Source organism: Lipophrys pholis (assembly GCF_963383615.2).
Source record: "Lipophrys pholis genome assembly, chromosome: 4".
Lineage (NCBI taxonomy): Eukaryota > Metazoa > Chordata > Actinopteri > Blenniiformes > Blenniidae > Lipophrys > Lipophrys pholis.
The window spans coordinates 25,879,422-25,902,062 of NC_137637.1; the positions used below are offsets into that span (position 1 = coordinate 25,879,422).

Here is a 22,641-nt window from a genome sequence, read left to right on the forward strand (position 1 = left end):
GAACTTTTCTGTGTGTGCGTGTTTTCTCTGTGGCTAAATGTGTTTCCTCTGGACATGCTGGGTTTCTTCTACAACCCAATGTCATACTGTTAAGGAAAATATTGTCACTGTACTGTCAATAGGGCTGAATTAAAAAGACAATAACTAAAAAAAAAAAAAAAGCAATATTCCTCTCTTAGAAGTAAATCGTCTTTTGTGGATGCAATTTCACTGCTATACAAGTAATCACACTCATTAAAGTGTCAAAGCCTCAAAGAGTTACATAAAGTACAGATCTATTATAAGTTACCATAGCACCCAAATACTGCGCTGAACCAAACAACTACTTGCTGCCACGTTTGACGTCATTGCCATCATTCCTCATACCTTTCCTCTTTATTTTTCTTTCAGCATCAGTGTCACGGCTCCTCATTCAGCTAAAAGACAGTTGAACCCTTGCTTGTTTTAAAAATGGAGACATTAGGCATCAAATTCCAATCCGTCATCTGACTTACCTTATAAGGTAACTTCTATGTGGTTTCACAGCTTATGACCTGTCTCTTTTTAATGTAGAGAATCTCTGAGGAAAGTTTGTCTCGCTTATAGATCACTGAAGTGAAACTTAATGATTAAATGACTCTCCCTGTAGATCATTTGGATTTGTGATGATACGGCGGTGTATTTAACAAAGAAAAACAGAGCCTGATGCCTCAAGGTAGGATTTGAGATTATTATTTAGAGACCTTCATCTGTATTTACCAAGTCTCTAACACATGTTAATGACTTATGATGAAATTAACTTACCTCACCTTGTTTTTGTAAATTTGAAGTAATACAGAATTTCATTGGGTGTCCTACAGGGTTAAAGGCTTTTCCAAATAATCTAAATTGAACTGAAGAAAAGTGCTGCAGAGACAAACTTTCCAGCTGAACTTGAAAAGTTTCAAAAGTGCTTAGAAGAAGGAAAAAAGAAAGTATTCAACTGACAGATTGAAGAGAAACGTCAGCAATGATCTAAAAGCTTTTCAACAGTTTTCAAATATTTCTTCCTTTGTGGAGATAAAACAAACTTTGTATGTGTTTTATAGTTATTCAGAGAAAGTAGTATTAGTAGTATTTGACATCTAACTGACTCTGTTCTCTCTCAGTATCACTCTCACACCAAGACAGTGATATTGCTTTGCAGTAGTCATGGCACATATTGTAAATGATGAGTTTTTGTTGATTTAGACAGTGAAGTGTATACCAAGGACTTGTGCGGGGTGAACCATAAAGAACAAGAGAGTTTGGGAGACATGTAGGAGCAGAAATAATCCTATCAGTGGCTATTTATAAAAATTGTCTGAGGCTATATTACAACCAAATTACCCAAACGCTGTTTTCCCCGCAAATTGCCACGGCTAAAAGGACCAATATGTGAGATTTACGAGGGAATACTCACACAATAGAGAGGACCGTGCTTTGTATTCATCAGAGCATATTTACCTGAAAGTAAGAAGTGTGGTTTTGCTGCATTGTTATGAGCTTTTTATAGCGAGTACCTAAGGACCGAGTCCTTCTCTGCGGAGAGCACCACATTGTCCTGAACAAACAACCAAAAACTGACTCTGGAAGGTACCTTTTTCATCTTGTGCAAGTTTGTTCACTGCACACACACACGGGAGGACGTGGGAGGAAAGGGAGGATTTAGTAGGTTGCAGGCAGCAGCCGCTTCCTGTTAGATGTCATAAAATGTTCCACACTTTACTTTTAAGTAAGTGAAACTGAGTTAGACTTGGTTACTTTGTGATTACAATAGAATACAACCCCGGTTCCAGAACGACGGAGACGTTCTATTAAATGTACATAGATATTACCATATATTATTCCCAAAAGAAAATACACAAGGTGTACGTTGCAACTGAGAAATATCACCATTTCACTATGTTTGATTTACAATGCTCACGTCAAATAACAGTTCATTTTGAATTTCATGGCAGTAACACCGCTTTATAAAGTTGAAACAGGCTACCGATGGCTGGAAACCCACTACAGTGTACATCATCATCAAAAGATTGAGCGAATCAGGAGAAATCTGTGTGTGAACAAGACCAAAGGTCAAAATTAGATGCTGCAATCCATGTAATCCATTGGTTTCCATGGTGACAAATGTGGCGTTGGTGAAGGTATGCGCTCTACGGTGTGCACGTTCTAGTTACGCTTCTCTAATGCTCCTGCTCACACGCAAAACGAACAAAATGAAAGTACAAGCTGTTTGGTCAGCTGGGCAATCTAACACTTTATGCAGGACTTTGGTAAATCAGGACCGATGTGGCTTTCAGGGACCTTGCCTAATCCAGCAAGACAATACAGAAACATGACATTAAATATAACACAACAAACAACGGCTCAACAAATACAAGCAAAACACATACTGCATCCATCACAAAGCATCGCCTCATAACAAAAGCCCAGGTGTTGAACTGACCTGCCTGCTGTCCAGAAGTTAAAAGTGTTGCGCCGCTAGAAAGAGACAATATTCCTTTTCAAAACCTCCCGCAGCTGGTCTCCTCGCTTCCCAGACATTTAAAGAAAGTTGTTAAACGAAGGTGGATTGACACGTGATCATAAATACCGTCTGTCCCAGTTTCAACTTTTTCTGAGATCTGAAGCTGCAAATCAATTTCAAAACATTAAAATATTTTCCATGAAGTAGTAACATTTCCATCATATGATGTGTTCTCATGTGAAATTAGGAATGAAATATTATGTCATAGACATATATTGTGTATTTATTTAAATTCAACATGACACAGTTGAGATTTAAGGGCACACAAAGCCAACAACGCCATTCAAATTCAATATGCTGCATGTCTTTATTGTGACAAGCTTAGCATTCCGCTACGACGATGGATTATTGTTGATGTTCAGTCGAATGACTCAATTTGATTGAAGCAACTGAGCAATATCCCCACTTTGAAATCTGATACTAAAGAATTATTTACAGGATTTAAAAAAAAAAAGCAAGAAATCTTACAATAGCCTTTTTTTTTTTTTTTTTACGTCCGACTGCATATAAATTGATATTTAAAGGTACATAGAAAAGGGAGGCATACGACTGCATTTGGGATTGTAATATATATATGTTGATTTACAACACAGGCATAGGCATATGCACCTCAAGCGTAGATAAGATTGACATACAAAGGTCATAAAACATTCACTAACATGCAATTTAAATTTGATTTACCTGAGAGGCAAAATAAAATATCTTTCTTATCTCTCTTTCTCGTATCACGCATCGACACATCCATCTTCTATACCACTTTATTCAATTCAGGGTCACGTGGGGCCAATCCCAGCTAACCAAGGGTGAAGGCAGGATACAACCTGAGGTCTGTACTACGACGATGGATTTTCTCTTATCGAGATAAACTTCAAGGATTAATCCTGGGTTTTCTGCACTACGACGCTCGCTCACTTCTCCACGGGACAAATCACCTCGGCAACTTATGCTGAATGTCTAACCTGAAGGTTAGACATAAAAGGTTACACCTCCGCCTCCTGACCGGTCAGATATCTCTTAGAAAATGACCCGCCCCTTTCATGTGAACGCAAGGAAGGAGCGAGTTCATAACCTGCTTCGTAGTAACGGTGATCAGGATCGTGCGTGTCCGGATAAGTCAACCCAGGAAACAGAGAGAGATCCTGGATATGTTGATCACGGTTGGCAGCACAGGCCTCTGGGCAGGTGGAGTGACAGACGACCACACACACTGGCATTCACACATACTTGCAAATTAAAGTCACCAAGTTGCTTCAAATGCACGTTTTTCAGAAGATCTTTGAACACGCACGGGAACACCATGCAAACTCCACCACCCAGTACAACTCAAAGGGTGGATTTCCTCACTTTGAGGGAAAGAACCACTTAACAGTATTCCACCACAGTTCAATGCGCTTCATTTAATTTCTAACGTACAGTCAATTAACCTTCACAGTCCTGTCTCTGTAACTGTACCAGTCCCGTTTATTCTCGTTCCCTCCCTCCATCCTTCACAGCACCTTGAAGGTTGTTAGTACGTTTCCGTTACCTTTTCTCTGAGCCAAACCCTTGCCAGCTGTGTAGTGCGATAAGGGGCCAGGCATCTAAAAATAAGACGCTCATTCGGGGTACAGAACACGCCGTGTCATTCAAGGTTCCTCTTTGTGCCCCGATGCAAACATCTTGAGATAGCATGTCGGAAACTATACGAGATAGCATCGCACCCTCTCTCCTCCTCACAGCTGGCCTTTCTGTCTTTCCTTTTTCTTTTTTCTTTTTTTATTTGACGTTCCATTCACTCCCCTGTCCTATTCCCCTTCCTCCTACGACTCGCTGCTTTCTTCTTACCTTCTCTAATCTAACTCTTGCCATTTCCTTCCATGTCACATTGTCAAGATACTTTTATACGCCATGAAATTGTACATTTTTCCATTCTCCTCCTGCCACCTTAGACTTTAACCCTTTTTCGTGACCTAATTTTCTTCCTTTACTTCCCCCTCACTTTCCTGACCTTAGCAATTCAAATTCAATTACAGACAACTCACTTTTAAAAATCTGCGTGACTCCACTCCGCCGCCACAGAGCTAACCTGAGCATAAGACGCCGCTGACACGCTGCAAACAGGCTCAGAACACATGCCACGGCCCCTTTTTCAGCCTTGTACAGCAGAAAAACCAAACACTTGTGACTTTACATTCGCAAATGTGACAACTCAAACGTGTGGAGAGGCACCAAAACCAAACTTCTTGTTGGTTCTTGTCACAAAAAATGGATTTCTCCTTCCGAGCGTGCACACAATGGCAGCCGCCTCCGTATTTGATGTGGAATGTGGGAACAAGGATCAGAGACACTGACAGCTCTTGATTACGGCAGAAAGATTTTTGTAAGCAAGCTGCCACAAAGCAAAACCCAGCGTATTCGCAAAATGCAGATCTGACAGTCTCTTCGAACTTGTGTTGTTTCCGTGACATAACTAATGACAATAAGAGTGAAGGACTTTATTCATAATTGGCTTTTTCATACAAGAAAGGTCTCGCTGTATATGTGTCGCGTTGACTGGTCCATTCAGACAAACATACTGGAGAACAGGAGAACACTGTGCTGATTATAAAGCTATTATCATTTACTGTACAGTCTGGAATGAGCTCAGGGTCATCTATATATATATATATATATATATATATATATATATATATATATATATATACATAAACAATCATTACACTTAAATGGCAGCAGGGGAGTCCTGAACATTAAGGGCTACAAAGAGAAAAATAGATAAAAGAAAAAGGATGAAAGACAAAAATTGGAGTCCAGTGCCAGCAGAAAATAAGAGTGAACAGTTTGGCCTTTTCAAGCTGCATCGCTCTGAAGGTGGATGAAGGATTGTTCAATGAGGCCAAAGTGTTTTCAGATGAAGAATTAACAAACTCCATAAAAAGAAATTATTATTTCAGACCCTGTCCGTTGCTGGTATGAAAAGTCTGATGACTTTACATTTTCTTTCATCATTATTTGTACAAAACACTTCATTTACGTTAATTATTCCTTTTATTCCATCATTGCATGTTAAGTTAGGACTTCCATTCTGAATAATAATTCAAGTAGATCATCACAAGAGGAGAGTTCCATCCATCTATCCATCCATCCATGATTTGGAGAATCGGCTGCTTTTAAAAAATAGATAAATAAATAAATATCTTTATATGTTCACTATATAAAGATTACACATGTAGCAATCAACAATGCAATGATAAAGCAACGGCTGACAATAACACAATGTTGTTCATTTTAAATGTGATGGAATCAATAGAGCAGTGACTTAGCAATAGTGAATAAAATCATTTAAGTAGTAGGAAGTATTTAATTAAGTTATTACATTATTGGTTGCTTATTACTTTATTGATTAGTGTATATTTGCTTTTGCATTATTATTGAAAATCCAGACACATGGTTGGGTATCACAAATGTATAATTTGAAGAATTGAAAGAGATAACGTAAAGGAACATAATTGGGAGTGTAAATATGCAAAAGAGAAACGTCTTCATATTAATTCATTTGGATTTATACTATTTCATTACAATATTGGCAAGTTATTTTGTTACTGGCTTTATATAATACTTCTATACTAATATGTTAAATGGCCGGACATCCATTCATCTTTACCACATGAGGTAGTGAGGTGCCACATGTACTGCACAATTCTTCTTTTTCCAACTACACTGATGGAATTGATGGAGTACTTATGTTATCACAGCTTCAGTCAGAGCTTGTCAATCTAACTGCCAATCTTATAATGTGGTTCAGGCAGAAGCCACACAATTCAATAATTTGACAGTGGTTATTTTTTTTTTAAATGTTTTTTTTTCTTCACCGGCTGCGCTGCTGCTGCACCCCGATGGAGAAGTGATGGGAGTACTGAAGCAGGTTAAATGCAGTGTGAATGAAAACACAGCGCCGTCGCGTTATCAGCCAATTTCTCTTGTTTACTGCTGTAAAACCAGAGGTCAGCGTTGTGCATGTGGGAATGTTAAGGGTAAACCATGTGGTACAATGGGATAAGGGCTTTGGTCATTTTGCACCACCAGTGAGAGGAAGCGAGAGGGATAGCTTCAGAGAGTAGAGGTCATTAAGCTTGCCAGACTCCACTATCCTTTGTGAGTTTAATTCCTTTTAAATGAGTTTAGGTGTTAAATGAACCCATGTTGGAGCTAAATTAAATTCCACAGCTATCATTAGAAAGGTTCCTATTAAAGTGCCTTGTGTTGGGAAATTGGCTCCATGAGCATCTTGGCCCGATAAAGGCAGAAATATTTCTAATTTCCTACAAGCTGCACTCGTTTTGACCCCAGGGGTTCAGCAAGGCAACAAAATAGCCCATTAATTCTATCTGAAAGCAGACTGCCACAGAAAACCACCACAATCTGTAACCTCTGATGATTTGTGTGAAAGAACATTACCACTTACAAACTATGCAGCACTACATCCCCGTTCGGTTTCAGCTTGGCGCAGGGATCCTGAATTATTAACAATACAATGTATGTCATTCCAAACCTAATTAGCATTTGTTTGTTTTTCCCCCTAAATGCAATCCAACTTCATTATTAACTGTACTTACATACATTGCATAAATACTTCGAATGTATAGATTTGTTTACACATATCAAAACTACAAACGGCACCCCAGACCAATTTTAATGCGCAGGATACAATATTTTAACAAAACAAAAAATGGCAGGCATCAAATACATCTGTTAAAAGTATTTTAAGAGACTCTTAATTCAGCCTGATGGTGAGAGTATTTGTTCTACCCATTGTTATTTAACCCCTTTACACAGAACTGGGATTCAAGCTAAGAATTCAGTTTAGAAAATATTCTTTCGCTTCTCTTCCAGTCACCAAACTCACTGCTCCAGACTTGCTTACTGCAGTTCCACAGCAGTGCAGGCAGCATGGGGATCATTGGTCAAGTGAGACAATTAACCTCATTTACATGTTGTGAAATATTCATGGGGAGCACCAACTTGGCGATAAAGAATGGCTGGATCTTGCTCGTCGGCCGCTGAAGGATGCAAATTCCATAAGGATGAGACTAAACAGCAGCAATGCTGATCTGCTAAAACAGATAAAAGGCTCTCTCTCCCTCTCTCTGCCTTTACAAAACATGTCATGAGGCACTAAACATAATCAATTGATAAAACGTTTGACAAGCAGTATTTCACTCAGTATGCTTGTCACTACTTTGTGATCACATTTGTTAAATGTGAAGTTTTGATGGCTTCACTGGTAAAAGTTGTTTAAAACTAAGCACCTTTTAGTACTGAATGCAACAGGACATTTCTTAAGGTCGTCCCTGTCACTTTTGTCATGGTGTTTTGCATGATAAGGAGACTTACAGCCCCGTATCTAAGCTTATGTAACTGTCTCACCAAACGCTCCAGAAAGCTATCAACTAAGTATTACTAATATTACCCTAAAATACTCAAATTGCCTGATCTGACCCATTATTGACAAAATCAAATAATTACCGGTAGTGTCTTCAAAACTAATTACAAGTCCAAACAGGAAAAATTAAGCCAGTTAGTTCACTACAACTGCTGTGATTATCATGAAAGTTTCCTTCCTGAGCAGAAACAACTTAGGTAAAGAAACCATGGTTTTTTGACAATGGGATATTTATCCTTAATGGTTAGATAAGCGATATCTGACAATATGGTTAGAATAAAAAATTCTTAGTGAATATTAGTCATGGTCCATCCATGAATGTCATGTGGAGCTTCATCCAACTTAGTGAGGGTCCGGAACCCAACCGAGCTGACTGAAGGTGAGAGTAAGATACAACCTGAACAGGTCACCAGTCCATCACGGGGCAAACACTCCTACAGCGCCAAGTTAGTCACAAATGAACCTCATAGCATTTTCTTGAACTGTGTGGGGGAAATGGAATACTGGGAGATACATGCACGGGGAAAACATGCAACTCCACACAGAAATGACCCCAGGTTCAGACTCCTACATGATCAACTCGTGCAGGATGTTCTAACGTCAAAGCCACTGTGTGATTGATCCCCAAGCATCTTGCAGATCATCCTAATATAAACAGGAAAATACTGGTTGACATTTAGAAAACAACCCAGTGTGACATTTTATGAAGTATAAAGTGGTTATAGTAATTATGACAGAAGCTATAAAGGAAGTCAGGTAAGGCGGTATAAAATATGCATGAAAAGTGCTACATGAATGATTGATTGATTGATTGATTGATTGATTGATGACTTTCAGGATCCAGGAGTCCATTTATGCACAAATACAAGTTAACCTTAGACGCAGTGGTGCAGTGGATAGCACAAATATCTCTTGGCCTTTCTGTGTTTAATTTGCATGTTCTCCCCATGCATTAGTTGGTTTCCTCCAAGTATTTTATTTTCCTCCTACACTCCAAAAACCTCCCTCGGTGTGAATGTGAGTCTGTGTGGTTGTCTGTCTCTCTGTGTTTGTCCTGTGACGGATTGGCGACCTGTCCAAGGTGTCTCCTGCCCTCGCCCATAGTAAGCTGGGATTGGCTCCAACGGCCCACTACAATAAATAGGATAGAGCGGTATGATGGATGAATGAGTGACGAACAAAAAGATTGAAGAGAGATTAACCAAAATACAAATTTTACAGCTTTAATAATATTTTAGGGTGTGTTCACAGTTCTATTCGAGTAAAAACCTGTTTCGTTTGGGCGACGAGAACAAGCCCACAAACTCTGAACTGGAGCAAACAAGAGATCTCTGCAAATGACCTTTCTAGCGGACGAGGTAAGAGGACGGGGTGAGAGGACGTCACGTAGTGCGCAATGCATTTTGGGTAGTAAACAAACAAAGCTATCCGTGCGTATCAGAAGAATTAGACGCAATAAGAAAAAGTTGGAAAATATCTCATGGCCAGACGTGGAGTAGTGAGCAAGAATTAGTGAGGAAGAAGTTGTGAAAAAGGCGCTTATTGATATCTGGTCTGAAGAATATATATTGCGATTGTTTGTGGCTACCCATTAGCCACGAGCTAACTAGCCTAGTCACCATGGGCTAAAGCGGTCTGGACCAATCGATGAGCCGTGTTTCTTCTTTACTTCCTCTCTGGTCCCCAAATGAGCAGCTGTGGTAATTGCATGACATTTTCCAGGCAGATTGATCCGGTCTCCAAAGTGAACGTGAACGCTACGCGAACCAAATGAAGGTGTGAAAATTCTCGGCTCCCCTGCCTCCCACGTGAACCGAGTCTCGGAGTATCCCAACGTGAAAGGCCCCTTAATGTGTGTAATTTCAGAGTTGCATCACTGTGGTTCGGCTGGTAGAACAAGTCATCTTTCATTTGCAAGGTTGCAGGTTCAACCACCAATCTCCCCCTGACCACATGTCCAATTATCCTTGAGCAAGACCCTGAACCCAAAATCAATCTCATTGGACAGGTTCAGTGCCTTTGGTAAAGTTAAATCAGAGGACAAGTTCTATATAAATGAAATCAATTTACCATTTAATTGGAAGCCGACAGGCTGTGATGAAAGATCACAGTTAAAAGAAACTAGATTCACACTTCAGTAACAATCATGTTGATCCAATGTTGTACTCCTACTTCCTCATTAGCAAGTTTAGTGGTTCTATAAAATCAGGAGACAAGATCATAAACTCAACACTGATTTCTGACTGCGGGTGAATTTTAGTCGTTACTGTCTCTGTTTATGCCACACTTGTCCTGGCATAAATCCAATGATTTTATTGCTGCGTCTCACAATTCAGACAAACTTTTCCAGACACGAACACTATTTACATCTCAAGGACCTTCGCAGATGCACAGACTTGTGCTCTGTAATTTAGGCTTAATGGATTTACGAAAAGAAATCAACTCATAGATTGACCAAGAAACTAATCAGTACTTCCACATGCGTACGGATGATTGTGAAGTTTTTGATTGTGGTGCACCAAAGTGCACCAAAGCTCAAGCAACGCTCCTCTTTGCCGTAGCGTTCCAGTGAACTTGATGCCTGACTCGATGAACTCTCCCATCCGAGCTGCGGCCCCCAGGCCCCGTCCACCTTGTCTAATAGAGACATTGAGCAGAGAACACAGATGGGAGTGAGCTAAAAGTCTCTCTGAAGAAAGAAGCAGATTATATATAGCCACTGATTAAGGCAGAGATGGGAACATGACCTACATGCATAACAACATTTTCTCTCACTTTCAGCTACAGAACAAGCCTCCGTCCAGGACCAGGACTCCACAACTGGGAGAATCACTCTAATTATAACACCAGAGTCAGATTTCAATGCACACCTCATTAATATTTCTCTCATTATTGGGTTAATCATGTTTTTAGAGGCGTGGGAGACCTGGGAGAACCGGTGGTGTGGCTGTGAACCTTCGCTTTCAGTGCACCTGTCAGGCGGCTCTCATCCATTGTGTCTGGATCGTGTATCAGACTATAGTTGAAACTGCAAACTCCCTTTCACACTTAGTGCCTGTGTTCTCAAAATAGCTGCTCCCCAGGGAGGCTCACGGGGGATGAAGGGAGGAACAGGGAGCGCAAGACAGTCAAGACGGAGAAAAAGAGCGAGAGAAAGGGTTTTCTCCTTCCTCATCAATTTTGTTGGATCCCGTTCCACGGATGCCCGTGGCCACGTATCCGTCTGGCTCCGGCAGTGCCGGCGTCGGCCGCCGGGAGCGGACCTCGCCGAGATTCAATCCAGATCCTTTTATCAGCCACCTGAGGTTGATTTAACACCCCTGGCCCCGGACAGTGAAAGCGGCTGATTATACAGCCAGTCAGTGACTTTCCCCCCTCATCTCCCTCAGCTCCAGACCATTACCCAGAACTGCTGCGCTCTGCTGTCTGGGCTCATGCAGACACAGAGAGGACGCACGGCGGCAGGTCATAAACCCCAGACAAGATCAAAGGCACTAACTATTCCTGTGTGCAAAATGAATCAGCATCTAAACTGTGTGAATCTGCTCCTCAGGGGATACACCTCACTCATCTGATGAATAGTTGACAGGCTTGATTGTCAACATCAAAAGTCTGCCGCTTTGTTTCACAGTGTGGCTGAAGAAATGAACATTTGTGTGTTTATTGTTGAAGTTTTCGTCCTACAGTTTAACCAAAAAGTGTCAAACTCATTTTACACATGCAGCCCAATATGATCTGAAATGGGCTGAACATTGTAAAGTACATTGATATATACGGATTCAAATAGGATAACTTACAAAGGTATGACAACCACTCCAAACGTTTTTGTTTTAGTGTGAAACAGTTTGGAAAATATGTACATTCATTTACATACAGGTAATCATTTCAAGTTGGTTTTTTTATTAAAAACAAGTGCAATTTCAACATAATGCTGTTTTTATGGATGCCCATTACAGTGAAATGTCCAATAAGATGTTCTCCATTTGTGACTCCTACTTTGTCTTTAAATTTTGTTCCACCAAAAAAATTCAATTTATTTGGCAAATGCGATGAAACATCTGAAGTGTAAGGTTTTTCTTCAGACTAATATGGGACGCTTGGCTTTGACGCTCTTCGCAGGCACAGACAACAGGCCTGCCTGAACCTTGGAGCTACCAGCATTTGACTGCGAGCCTCATGTTTGACACCCTGGTTGGAAGTGGAACTTTAGTCGAGACATAACGTTCTGAGAAATGTTATGTTACTGAACCCAGATGCGTTCTGCATTTCATGTTTAAATCAATTCAAAAGGGTACTTTACCAACTCTATAGACAAAGACTCACCACAGGAATCGCACACATTTATGGATTTCAATAGGTGCAGGCTGCGATACTTGAAAAGCTGCAACATAAAATGCGACTGTGGAGTTCAAAAGGTTTCAGTAGTTACCAAGGCAGCAAAAGGACGTGTGACAATTATGTAGTCAATATGCTAGTAGAGCCTGAGAGCATCAAAAAAGAAAAAGTCTTCTGTTAATGTGTCATTCCCTAACTTCAAATATATTGGCAAGCACACTATATTTTATAATTAGGTTAATGTTTGAATAGAGTTGCACCAAGATTCAATGATACCTTACTACCTACTAGGATTAGGATTACCTAAAAATGACAACAAAGCGACACGGATTAAAACCCCAAGGCTGTAATTAGTTGTGTTCTAGCTAAAGCTACACTCATGAGATATTAGACTTGTACAAACAGACCCAAACATTAATATGCATAGCAGTTATGCACGAATACACGAGTGCCTTGTATCAATATTTTATTGTAAAAATAAATAAATATATTTGTCAGGTAATTGCGAAGCAGATGGCAAATTTTTATGACAGCGTTGGTCTGTCGGCTTGACAAGCCCCATTCTGCCGCAATAAAAATGAGTGAAGTGTGATGAGCAGACTGAAAACCATTTCATTTGGCGAGACAAATGTTGACAAACTTTTTCTTTGGGGACATGATTTTCTGTTGCGCAAAGAATAGATTATACACTGCATGTTTTGGTAATACTCTGCGTCTAACAAGGTGATGACAAACATATTGTAACTAAGTAAGTAGGAGGCCCAGTGATTGACACTGTCGCCTGAAGATCCGGGTTTGACTGTGGGCCAGGGCCTTCCTGTGTGGGGCTCGCATGTTCTTTGAAGTTTAAAGAGGGTAGATAAGAATGTTTTATGGCTTATTGGGGCTTCCAGTTATTCTTCGAGCTCATTTGGGTCAAAACTTAAAGCAGAGTTCAGTACTCCTGGTCCTGGAGGGTCACAGACCGGTATGTTTGTTTCAAGCCTACATCCAATCGGCCACAAACTGATTTAAGTTCTTTGGATAATTTGATCTCAAGTGGGCTGGAGCATTAAAAATACTTCATAATAACAGATGAATACTGACAATTATTCAGTGCAAAGGGGGACAAGTATATTTTTTTGTTTATTTATTTATATTTATTCACAACTTACTGTGCTCTGTTGCCCATTTTGCCTTGGCCAACAATTATTGAAAGTTGTTCTACCATTACCTTACAGGAATTGTATGAACTGGTTGCTTCCTCCAGCTCGTCAGACATCATTCCAACTCCACTACTTAAAAACATCTAAAATTCCATTGGTCCTTTATTACTTGCTATGATCAATAATTCAGTGACATCTGCTGTTTTACACCTCATTCACTTACTGCAAACTGCAGTCCAATCTCCAAGCAGCCGCTTATTTCAAAGGTCTTGGAAGAAGTTGTCTTTATAAACAGCTTGCATCTTCTTTGACGAGCAAGTTTATTTATTAAATTAAAAAAGTGTGCACATTAAGCTGTTACTCTCTCGTGCAAAATACTACTAGTAACTGGTTGGAAAAGAAAAAAAAACATGCTCAAACACAACTAAATAAAATTGTAAAAGAAATCTTTGCGAAGTTCTGAACAACCGACAGCATCTCATAAATGATGAGCTCAAAATAAACGCAGAGGATGATTTGGAAAAAAAAAAAACCCACACGATTGTTACGAATTCAGGAAAAACTTGGACAAAGTTGTTCTCATGAGAGATATCAGACACACTTTTATGTTTTCATGCAGAGAACAAAACAATGAGGAGTTCAGATTCACCATGAAAGCAACGGGGGAGGGAAAAAAAAAAGAAAGGAAAAAAATACCATCAGCATTATTTACAAAATTTCCCTACCTTTGTGTTCATGTGCATTAACAGATGGGATGTTGGTGACCCCATCACCTGAGCATATGTCCGTTCTGCAGGTGAGCAGATCGACAGGCGACAGGAAGGAGGAGGAAGTACCGGGCTTTATAAAAAGGCTCCTGGCTGTTCACTTAGACTTGTAATTACACATACATTAACTCCTTTTACTGCACATTAAAGACGCTTGAGTGAATCGATGGCCATATACAGTGATAGCAGGAGCACAGCTATAGAAATTGTGTGTGATATAACAAAAAACACATTTATGGGTTCTTTTTTTTACATATTTGTTCTCAAATTGCAAAAGAAAAATGCTTGTTTTGGTTGTTTTTATCAAAGGTTAAAGGGCAATGTACCGTGAACACAAAAATGCTGTACACATATTTAGAAGAAGAAAAAAAAACTGAAATTTCTTAAAAATCATATTAAACTATCACTTTAAGAGGGGATGTTTTTAAAGGTGCTTGTGTTAAAGTGTGAATAATTCTGGTCTGGTTTTCATTTTCTTGTGACTTTCCTTTCGCTTCTTTGCGTGAGATCAGCTTTTTTTTGACAATCTCTATCTCCAATTTCACTCAAGGAAAAATAAACAGATTTTTGTCTCACGAGACCAAAGAAAATGTGAACATACTGAATTCATCCCATGGAGCCGGGCTAATTGATGGGACTTTTAATTTAAATTACACCATTATTGAAAGCATCTGGCCTCACATTTCAAATGTATTTCATAGGTATTTGAAAACTGAACATGAAACACTGAATGGCAGCAATCACTAAAGCGATTGCATGAGATTGGGCCATGCATCAGTTGATAATTTTTCATGATTACAAATTATCGTTCTTGGCCAGCGATAAAGATGGCAGGGGTGCTGGAGATAGACTCTCAGCGCCACTGCTTATTGTGTGTCAAACATAATGGCTGCACACTCAAACACATTGTTCAGGTTCACAATTTACATAATGCTCTCACCCTGGCATTTCTGTCCTTTTGTATGTGTCACACAAAAGATAACACTTATAACACACACACACACACACACACACACTTTCACAGGTGAGGTCAAGCAGCCTGTTCAGCTTTTACACAGCAGCGAGAGCAATAGAGCTTTTCTGATGTTGAGATTCGTGCTCGCTTTTTCATCGGGCCTCTGTCCTCTTTCCAAAGACAAATCTCTGACACACTGACCACAACCTGAGGACTAAAGAAGCGGTTTTCCACAAGTCATGATTCTATAAAGAACTGCTGTAATGTCACCTCTAAAGGACGGAAAGTTTAGGGAGTGCCAGCGGAACGTGTAACTCTTCAACAAGGAGGCTTAAACACACTTTGCGAGAAAACGTGAAAGCTACAAGGTCACATCATTAGGTCTTTCGCTAAAGGGCGAAATAAGGCGCTGCCTGTGCATTGTCCTGTCCAGTATTTACAGCCTCTGAGAAGACAGTTTTCAATGACCAAACATTAGGAGAAAAAAAAAACCCTCTGGGGGTTTACAGCGGAATAGTTCCAACTGTTGAAAGAGGATAGATTTTTTTTCAGTAGTGAGAAAATATATGCCGAGGCGCAAATTAGTAATGTGATATTGAAAACATTGACAGAATCACATTATTAAAACTCAATCAACTAATACTTGATGTATGGAAACTGTCGATTTTGAATGTAAGTTTTCCTTCCATCCACGTTTCGGTTTCTATTACAGTATAAACACATCTTTACGAGGTGACACCTGATTAACATTCAGTATTTCTCTGCACGTGAAGCATTCGGGGAACGTCTGGAAAATAAATCACAGAATAAAAGGTTGGTTTTCACTTTAACCCTCTCAACAGAATAAATCCCCCTCGTGCAGCTCAGTCACACTGCGTTACACCCTCCCACAATTCATCGAACAATCCATAAGAAGACACTGGCTTCAATAAAAATCATAAAAATCATGAATTACTTCTTTCTGACAACTATTATTTTTTCCCAAGTGTCTTCATTAGATTGATGCAGAAATATTTACTGCAAGGCTTAAAAAAATAAAATAAAAAAAAAAGCTTTTTAATGTCCACCTGCGCTTAAATTAAACTGAAGCTGATTGCCGATGAAGGTGAATAGAAACAGTTTATGTCCAGACTGAGGCAGCATGCATGATGACGATGACGCTCCCCTTTCTGAAACTTTTTTCTGCACTTCACCTGAAGCTACTCTTGCAATTCAAAGTAAAGCGCTTCAGTTTTTGGTATTTTCAAACTGTGAGTAATCTGATTCGAAAGATACCCACAAAGAGCAATTTTAGGTTTTAAGATAAATCAGAATGGGGCTGAGATGATGAGCTGTTTTCATCATCAGTGAGTCATTTTCCATATTAAAAATAGCAAACAATAACAGGTTGATTCCTCTGCTGCTGCTTTCATATAAAATAACAAGATTTTTGAGCTACTGTTTATTTGGTCAAACATAAAAAAATATGTGAAGTCAACATTTTCAACTCTTTTAAAGTAATATGGCAGCTTTTCTTTATTTTTAGGTGTTCTGAACCTTAAACAATCAACAGGTGATAAACAGAGTTTTCCAAGTTTCATTCAAGGCATTAATTGCTGGTTATAGCCTCAGTCTGTTTGTTACAATGACATCGGCAGGTATTTGATACCGTTTGCAAAGTGGGAATGATTTTCCTCTCTGTTAATCATGCCATTTGTTTTCACGTGGAGTTATATTACTCACCTGACTCACTGAAATAACCTAAATTAATTTTCTGTCTGTCTGTCTGTCTTTTTTTTTTTTTTTTTTTAACTGCCTGAAAAGGACGTTTTTCATTAACATCCGCAGCATTATCTACAGTGAAAGCCTGAGTGAGGAACTGATTTTTAGCAACTCATAATTATGCCTGACATTGCCTTCATGAAAGAGCACTAAACTTGAGGAACACTTTTAAGTTCACCTTGCCATTCATGGCAGTGGATTCTCAGCAAGCTTGAAGGAAAGATTAAGAACAGAGGGGAATCATAATAAAGGTGACAGAGGATGTCTCGTGGGGCACATTGCCTCCGGGCATACAGAGAAGAGATCTCACTTTATAATGCAGAGAAATGATTTCCCTCACAAAGCATTTTTCCACTGGATGCTGGGGCCATATTTATGGTGCACCCAGTGAAGAAATCTGCCTAAAACACACATCAGAACAGATAAATATTCACTCAAGTCAAAGAATGAAATGTAGGCATTCTCCTCACCGAGACAATAAAATGAACATATGAGAGAAAAGTACGAGTTAAATGGATAAACATGAATTTGAAAGTGTTTTGTTTCCAATTATCAGAATAAACTTGATAATTGTGGAGCCCGGGGTGTATGTTTCAGGTCCGGCAACATGTGTGAAATGGAGCACAAAAGGTATCATTTGAGCCTGAGCCAAAAGCAGAAAGCAGTTGACACTGAATATAGCTTTACATCAGTCAAATGCTGAGTCCACACGTAAATCGGTGTAGCATCTGGGCATCCATTCACTACTTGGATGTTTTGTATGTATTCAAACACTGTCTCGTTATTTGGCGAGCTCTCAGCGAGGCCGACAAAATGCCACGAGTGTTTGTGCTGATAGATAAACGCTACGCTGCCCACCATTACTCACACTGGCAGTCTCAACTAAGCTGTAGTGTGCTAAATATCGGGGGGTTAATGCTTATTTGAAATGCAAAGCAGTTTTCCTACACAAATGCATCTAGAGTATTTACTAAAACCCTTACAGAAAAAAAAAACCCCAGCAACACTTTAGTCCTTTAACAAATAGCTCAAGGGCAGATTTGCTTACAGTGTGTTCGACGCTACTCACCCCAGCGTGGTCATGGTGACAATAGTGTACCAGAAGGAAGCTGGGATGCTGGTGAATTTGCTGGAGCTGGAGCCCTTCTCCGCGTAGAACATGACGGTGGCGAAGATGATGATGGCCATGGTGAGCGAGAAGAGGAGGAAGCCCAGCTCCGACGCGCAACTCTTCAGCGTGTAGCCCAGGATCCGCAGGCCTTGCGAGTGGCGGGAGAACTTGAAGATGCGAAACACTCGAAACACGCGCAGCGTCACAAAGGCGCCGCTGACGTCCTCGTTGTTGGTCATCACCAGTCCGATGTAGTACGGCAAGATGGCCACCACGTCGATGATGCTCATCACCGAGCGCATGAATCGGTAACGGCTCGGCGCGGCAAACAGGCGCATCAGATACTCCACCGTGAATATCATGACGCAGGCAGTGTCCATGCAGAAGAACGCCACCGTGTAGCGTTCGCCACACGGCATGTCTTTCTGGTTGGCAGTCAAACCGCAGGGCACCGTCTCAACCACATTAGTGATGACCGAGACGGCAATGAAGAAACCGGTGACGTAGTAGAAGACCAGGGCCATGGTGGAGGTGTGGGGATTCTCGAAGGCTCGCCACATGGTTTCTCTGAAATTCAAGTTGGGCAGCTTCAGGTCTTTGTTCTCTTCCTGATCATCCTGCAGCCGCTCTAAGTTCTCCCTCTTTCTATCCTTGTACTCTTCGTAGCAGCAGTCGCCGATGATCTCAGGGATGATGCCGAAGAAAGTCAACTCCTCATCGTAGGCCGAGATGCACTCGTGACGAGGGTAATGCAGCTTCCCTGTTCTGTAGAAGTTGAGGATACTTCTAAAGGCATCAGGATCTCGGTCGAAAAAGTACTCCTTGGTATCCTCGTTGTAAAAGAAATCTTTCTCAGAGCTGCCCAGCAGGGTATCGGGGTAGCGGTCCAAAGTGGTTCTCCAGGTCTGAAAACGACGGCCACTGACATTGAGGATGATCAGTTCATCTTGTCTCTTGGTGTGGTCTTGTGGTGCAACGGGCATGGGGCAGTTGGCCACGGGCATCCAGCCGATGGCTGCAGCCCTGGCAAAAGGGAGCCATGCCGCGACTCCTGCTGCCATGATGAAGCAGAGTCCTGGGAGTAGTCTTCCCGTCCTTCAGACTCGACTGTCCTCAAGCTGAACTGGCATCTGAAGGACATAAATAATAAGAAGCAAGTGAAAATGACCAGTTGCACATGCAATGATAAAACCAAACTATCAATGTTTGGCAATGATATTATTGAAGCTTGTTATATTTCCAAAAGAGTTTCAGTCCTCTTAAAATCTTCTCTCACTCTGTGCAGCTCTTTTCCAAATCCAACAGTGTCTGCTCAAAATGTCACCCAATTTAAAGGAGAAAGCTGATAAATGGCAACAACTAAAGCACAAATGTCAACCAACCGTGAAATGTGGGCAACACACAGGAAAGGAAACTATACATAATGCAAATCCACTTGTAATGAAATCCAATTTGTCTGAAACAGTTTGCACTTGTTGAGCTGCATTTGTGAACCAAATTACTGGTTTGTGACTCAAGCCACGTCAGCTTCAAGTACAGTTTGTCGTACAGTAAATGAAAAGCTCCGAATCAGCGTCCATACTATTAATAATGACATCTCTATCGCCTCACTGTCTTATGGCAGATCAATAGTTAACTGTTATTGAGAATCACTGATGGGGGGGGGGGGGGGGGGGGGCAAACCTGTTGAATGTTAATAAGCTCGAGGTTTATCTGATATTGTAATATTACAGCGTCATCCTGATATATAGATACTTGTTTTTTTTATTCTAATCCGATTATATTTGGCACTGAGCATCTCATGAAGTTATCATGTGAAAGAAACAAGCGTTAACAATTCCTATTGCATTCAAAAGGACAGCTGTGCCATTTTTCCACACTGTAAATCCCCCTTCCGATCAAAGCCAATAAGAAAATACATCGGATTTCTTGACACATGCCAATTTTGCAGCGATATTTTGAAACATTTCCAAACCACTGAAATTGAGTTGAGAAAAGAACAAAGAAGAAATAAGACGTGTCGAAACACTCACCGAAATCAGACAGAGTGGAGAAGGGAACAAAATCCCAACTCTTCCAAACAGGGACCAGAGAGTTTGCACGAAGTCCTCAGTTCCAAGTGAGAGAAAGGAGCGCGGATCCATCCAGCGAGCGGAGGCAGCGAGCAGCGCCTCTCCGCCGCGCCGCGCCGAGCCGCGCCGAGCCGAGCCGAGCGCGCCCGAACCACCGAGGCACGGACACTCAGCGGGACTCACTGGAAACTGTCTGCGGCAGGAATCGAGGGCTTTTTCCCCCCCTGACGGATTATCACATCCTGGCTTGTTTGTTTCCCCGTCAGTAGTGTTTGTAAAGTGAAACGTGGTGAGGAGCTGCAGCGCGCGCCTCCTCTATCCTCCTGCACAAACTACAATGTGCGTCTCTCCTCCCTCACTGAGCCTCCTCCTTGTCTTCAGTCCTCCTCCTCCTCCTCCTCTTCCTCCTCCTCTGCCTCACTTTACCAGCATTTGTGACAGACTCACCTGCCACTCCAGCTGAATCCAATATTGTTTCGGCTCTGCTGTGTTGGTTAAACCAAAAACGACACATTATATGAGAAATAATAAGGCGTGTGAACTTAAAAGAGGCTTATTGAATTAAGCTCAAATACAGTACTGCGGCTAGTTTAATTCCAAACAGATGTGTTTGCCTGTAATAAAAAGAATTGCTGGACGGTTCAAGGCTGCTGAAATCTTTGCATCTTTCTTTGTTATAATGGTGCATCTCATACAACTGGAAAACCTAATTATTTCCGTCTCATTGTGCCATATCTGTGTAAAATCAGCAGTAAAAATGTGAAAATTCCCTGTCAGTGCCAAACAGCTCTCTGTTATCCATTCTTGTTTTGAGCACAGCCTAATATCGGATTGGCACGTTTATATGCAGAGAGAGAGAGAGAGATCAGGATGAGATTCTGCAACCAGTAGCAGTCCAATCCCTCCACAGTCTGAGCCCAAACTCTATCCAGGTCGCCCCCACAGAGTGGATTTTATCAGAGGCATACCTCTGGCATTTCTAAGTGGAGAGAATGAAATAGCAATCCTGACCTCAACCTCAATGCTCACTTGCAGGATCAACTTTTGGTGTGTACCAAATAAAAGAAAGAAGGGGAAAATAAACTGGAGTTAAAAAAAATAAAAATTACAATATAAATTTAATAATTTACACACAGTTGAACTGTTGCAGCACATTGAGGATGACTTTTATCTGGAATGGAATTGGATGAAGCCTGGCTTTCCTTCTACTCCAGTCCAGTCACTGCAGAAGAAGAAGCAGTAGAAAGAACCAAAAACATGCAGATGAAGTGAACACTCTTTAAACTGTATGACGTTTTGACTTGGTTTAATGTTTCCCGTCATCTTTTCCCACAAAAACACAACACGATGAAATACATTTAATTCTAAGATTAGTTTTTGTATAAATGTATTGTCCCTATATAAATATAATCACCTTCTCCATATATAGTCTGTTTATATTGTGCATGCTAACCCTGATGCCACACTTCTGCACATAAATTAAGTGTATAATATAGTGTATGCAATGTTTTGCTTGTCAACAAAGGACTCTCCCTAACACTTTATGCATCATTTTATTTTGCACTTACATAATTTTATATAGTTTCCAGCAGAGGATATGGTCTAAAATCTCACTCTCATTTTCTTACAATCTTTCTACATTAACTTTATTGATGATTCAATTTAGTAATTTGAACAAAATTCAAACAACATACATTTATTTTTGTTCAAATTTAACGATGTTGTGTATATATATATACATATATCAAGCCATGTCTCTAATTTAGTTCTTAGTTATGACTCCTTCTTAGAGCTGCTGTCAATTTCCCCCAGAACAAAACTAATCCTACCACGAGGATGAGGTACCATCCTAGTGTGGCTGTCTGTTTCTTGCACACACCTCTTGGATGATTAATTGTTTTATTCATGCGGTCAGAATAAACAATGATCATCTCCAAATGCAAAAACAGGTGAGAGAGTAAAAGTAATATTCAAACTAATTCAGTGGTGTGACCCCATTTTGGACTAAGTCTTTAATAAGGTCTTGAACCACTGTGTCACATGGGTTCTATTGGAAGATATTGTCTTCATCCTTTTTGCAGAGGGGCACACAGAGCAGAAAAGAAATCTTCTGTTCCTCCGTTAAACCCTCAGCAACGGCCTGCTGACACACTGAGGGCTGACTCTCAAAGACACATAATGAGCAGTCCTTATGAGCACACAAGAATGAAAATTACTAATTGTGCTAAATGTCTAATTTCAACTGTCTTCTGTGCATGGGAATATAGGAAGTTTGGCACTATATGGAGCTTGCCTGCAGATCTACAGGGACTGCTGTTTGAAGGTGGGTTTTGCTAATGCCAATACTCCTACTTCACACTTGTCCCCAGTTGGGCTCCCACACCAGGTGACTGGCAAATACTGAAAGAATGATAGGTTGCAAGAATTGTATGTGCAGATCAGAAAGAAAAACTGGGGGTTCTTCAGCAAAATTATTTGAAGTGTTTTAAATGTTAGTTTTAAGGAAACGTGTCCTCTAAGCCCTTGCTCAGCCCCTCTTGCTCAAT

The 22,641-nt window shown here is 40.5% G+C and overlaps 1 protein-coding gene across 2 annotated transcripts in view; it reads right to left on the reverse strand.

Moving 5' to 3' along the window:
- LOC308108714 (A-type voltage-gated potassium channel KCND3-like) overlaps positions 1–20,443 on the reverse strand; it is a 108,158-nt gene extending 87,715 nt beyond the window's left edge. Inside the window, exons 1-2 of one of the 2 annotated variants that reach the window (XM_080461883.1) lie at positions 20,057–20,443; positions 17,982–19,153 (exon numbers count right to left, since the gene is read on the reverse strand). In XM_080461883.1, the coding sequence (XP_080318009.1) occupies positions 17,982–19,084 (1,103 nt within the window). In that variant the 5' untranslated portion in view covers positions 19,085–19,153; positions 20,057–20,443. The remainder of the gene's footprint in view (positions 1–17,981; positions 19,154–20,056) is intronic. The other variant, XM_080461882.1, reaches the window with a different exon arrangement.
- Positions 20,444–22,641: the final 2,198 nt, after the last annotated feature.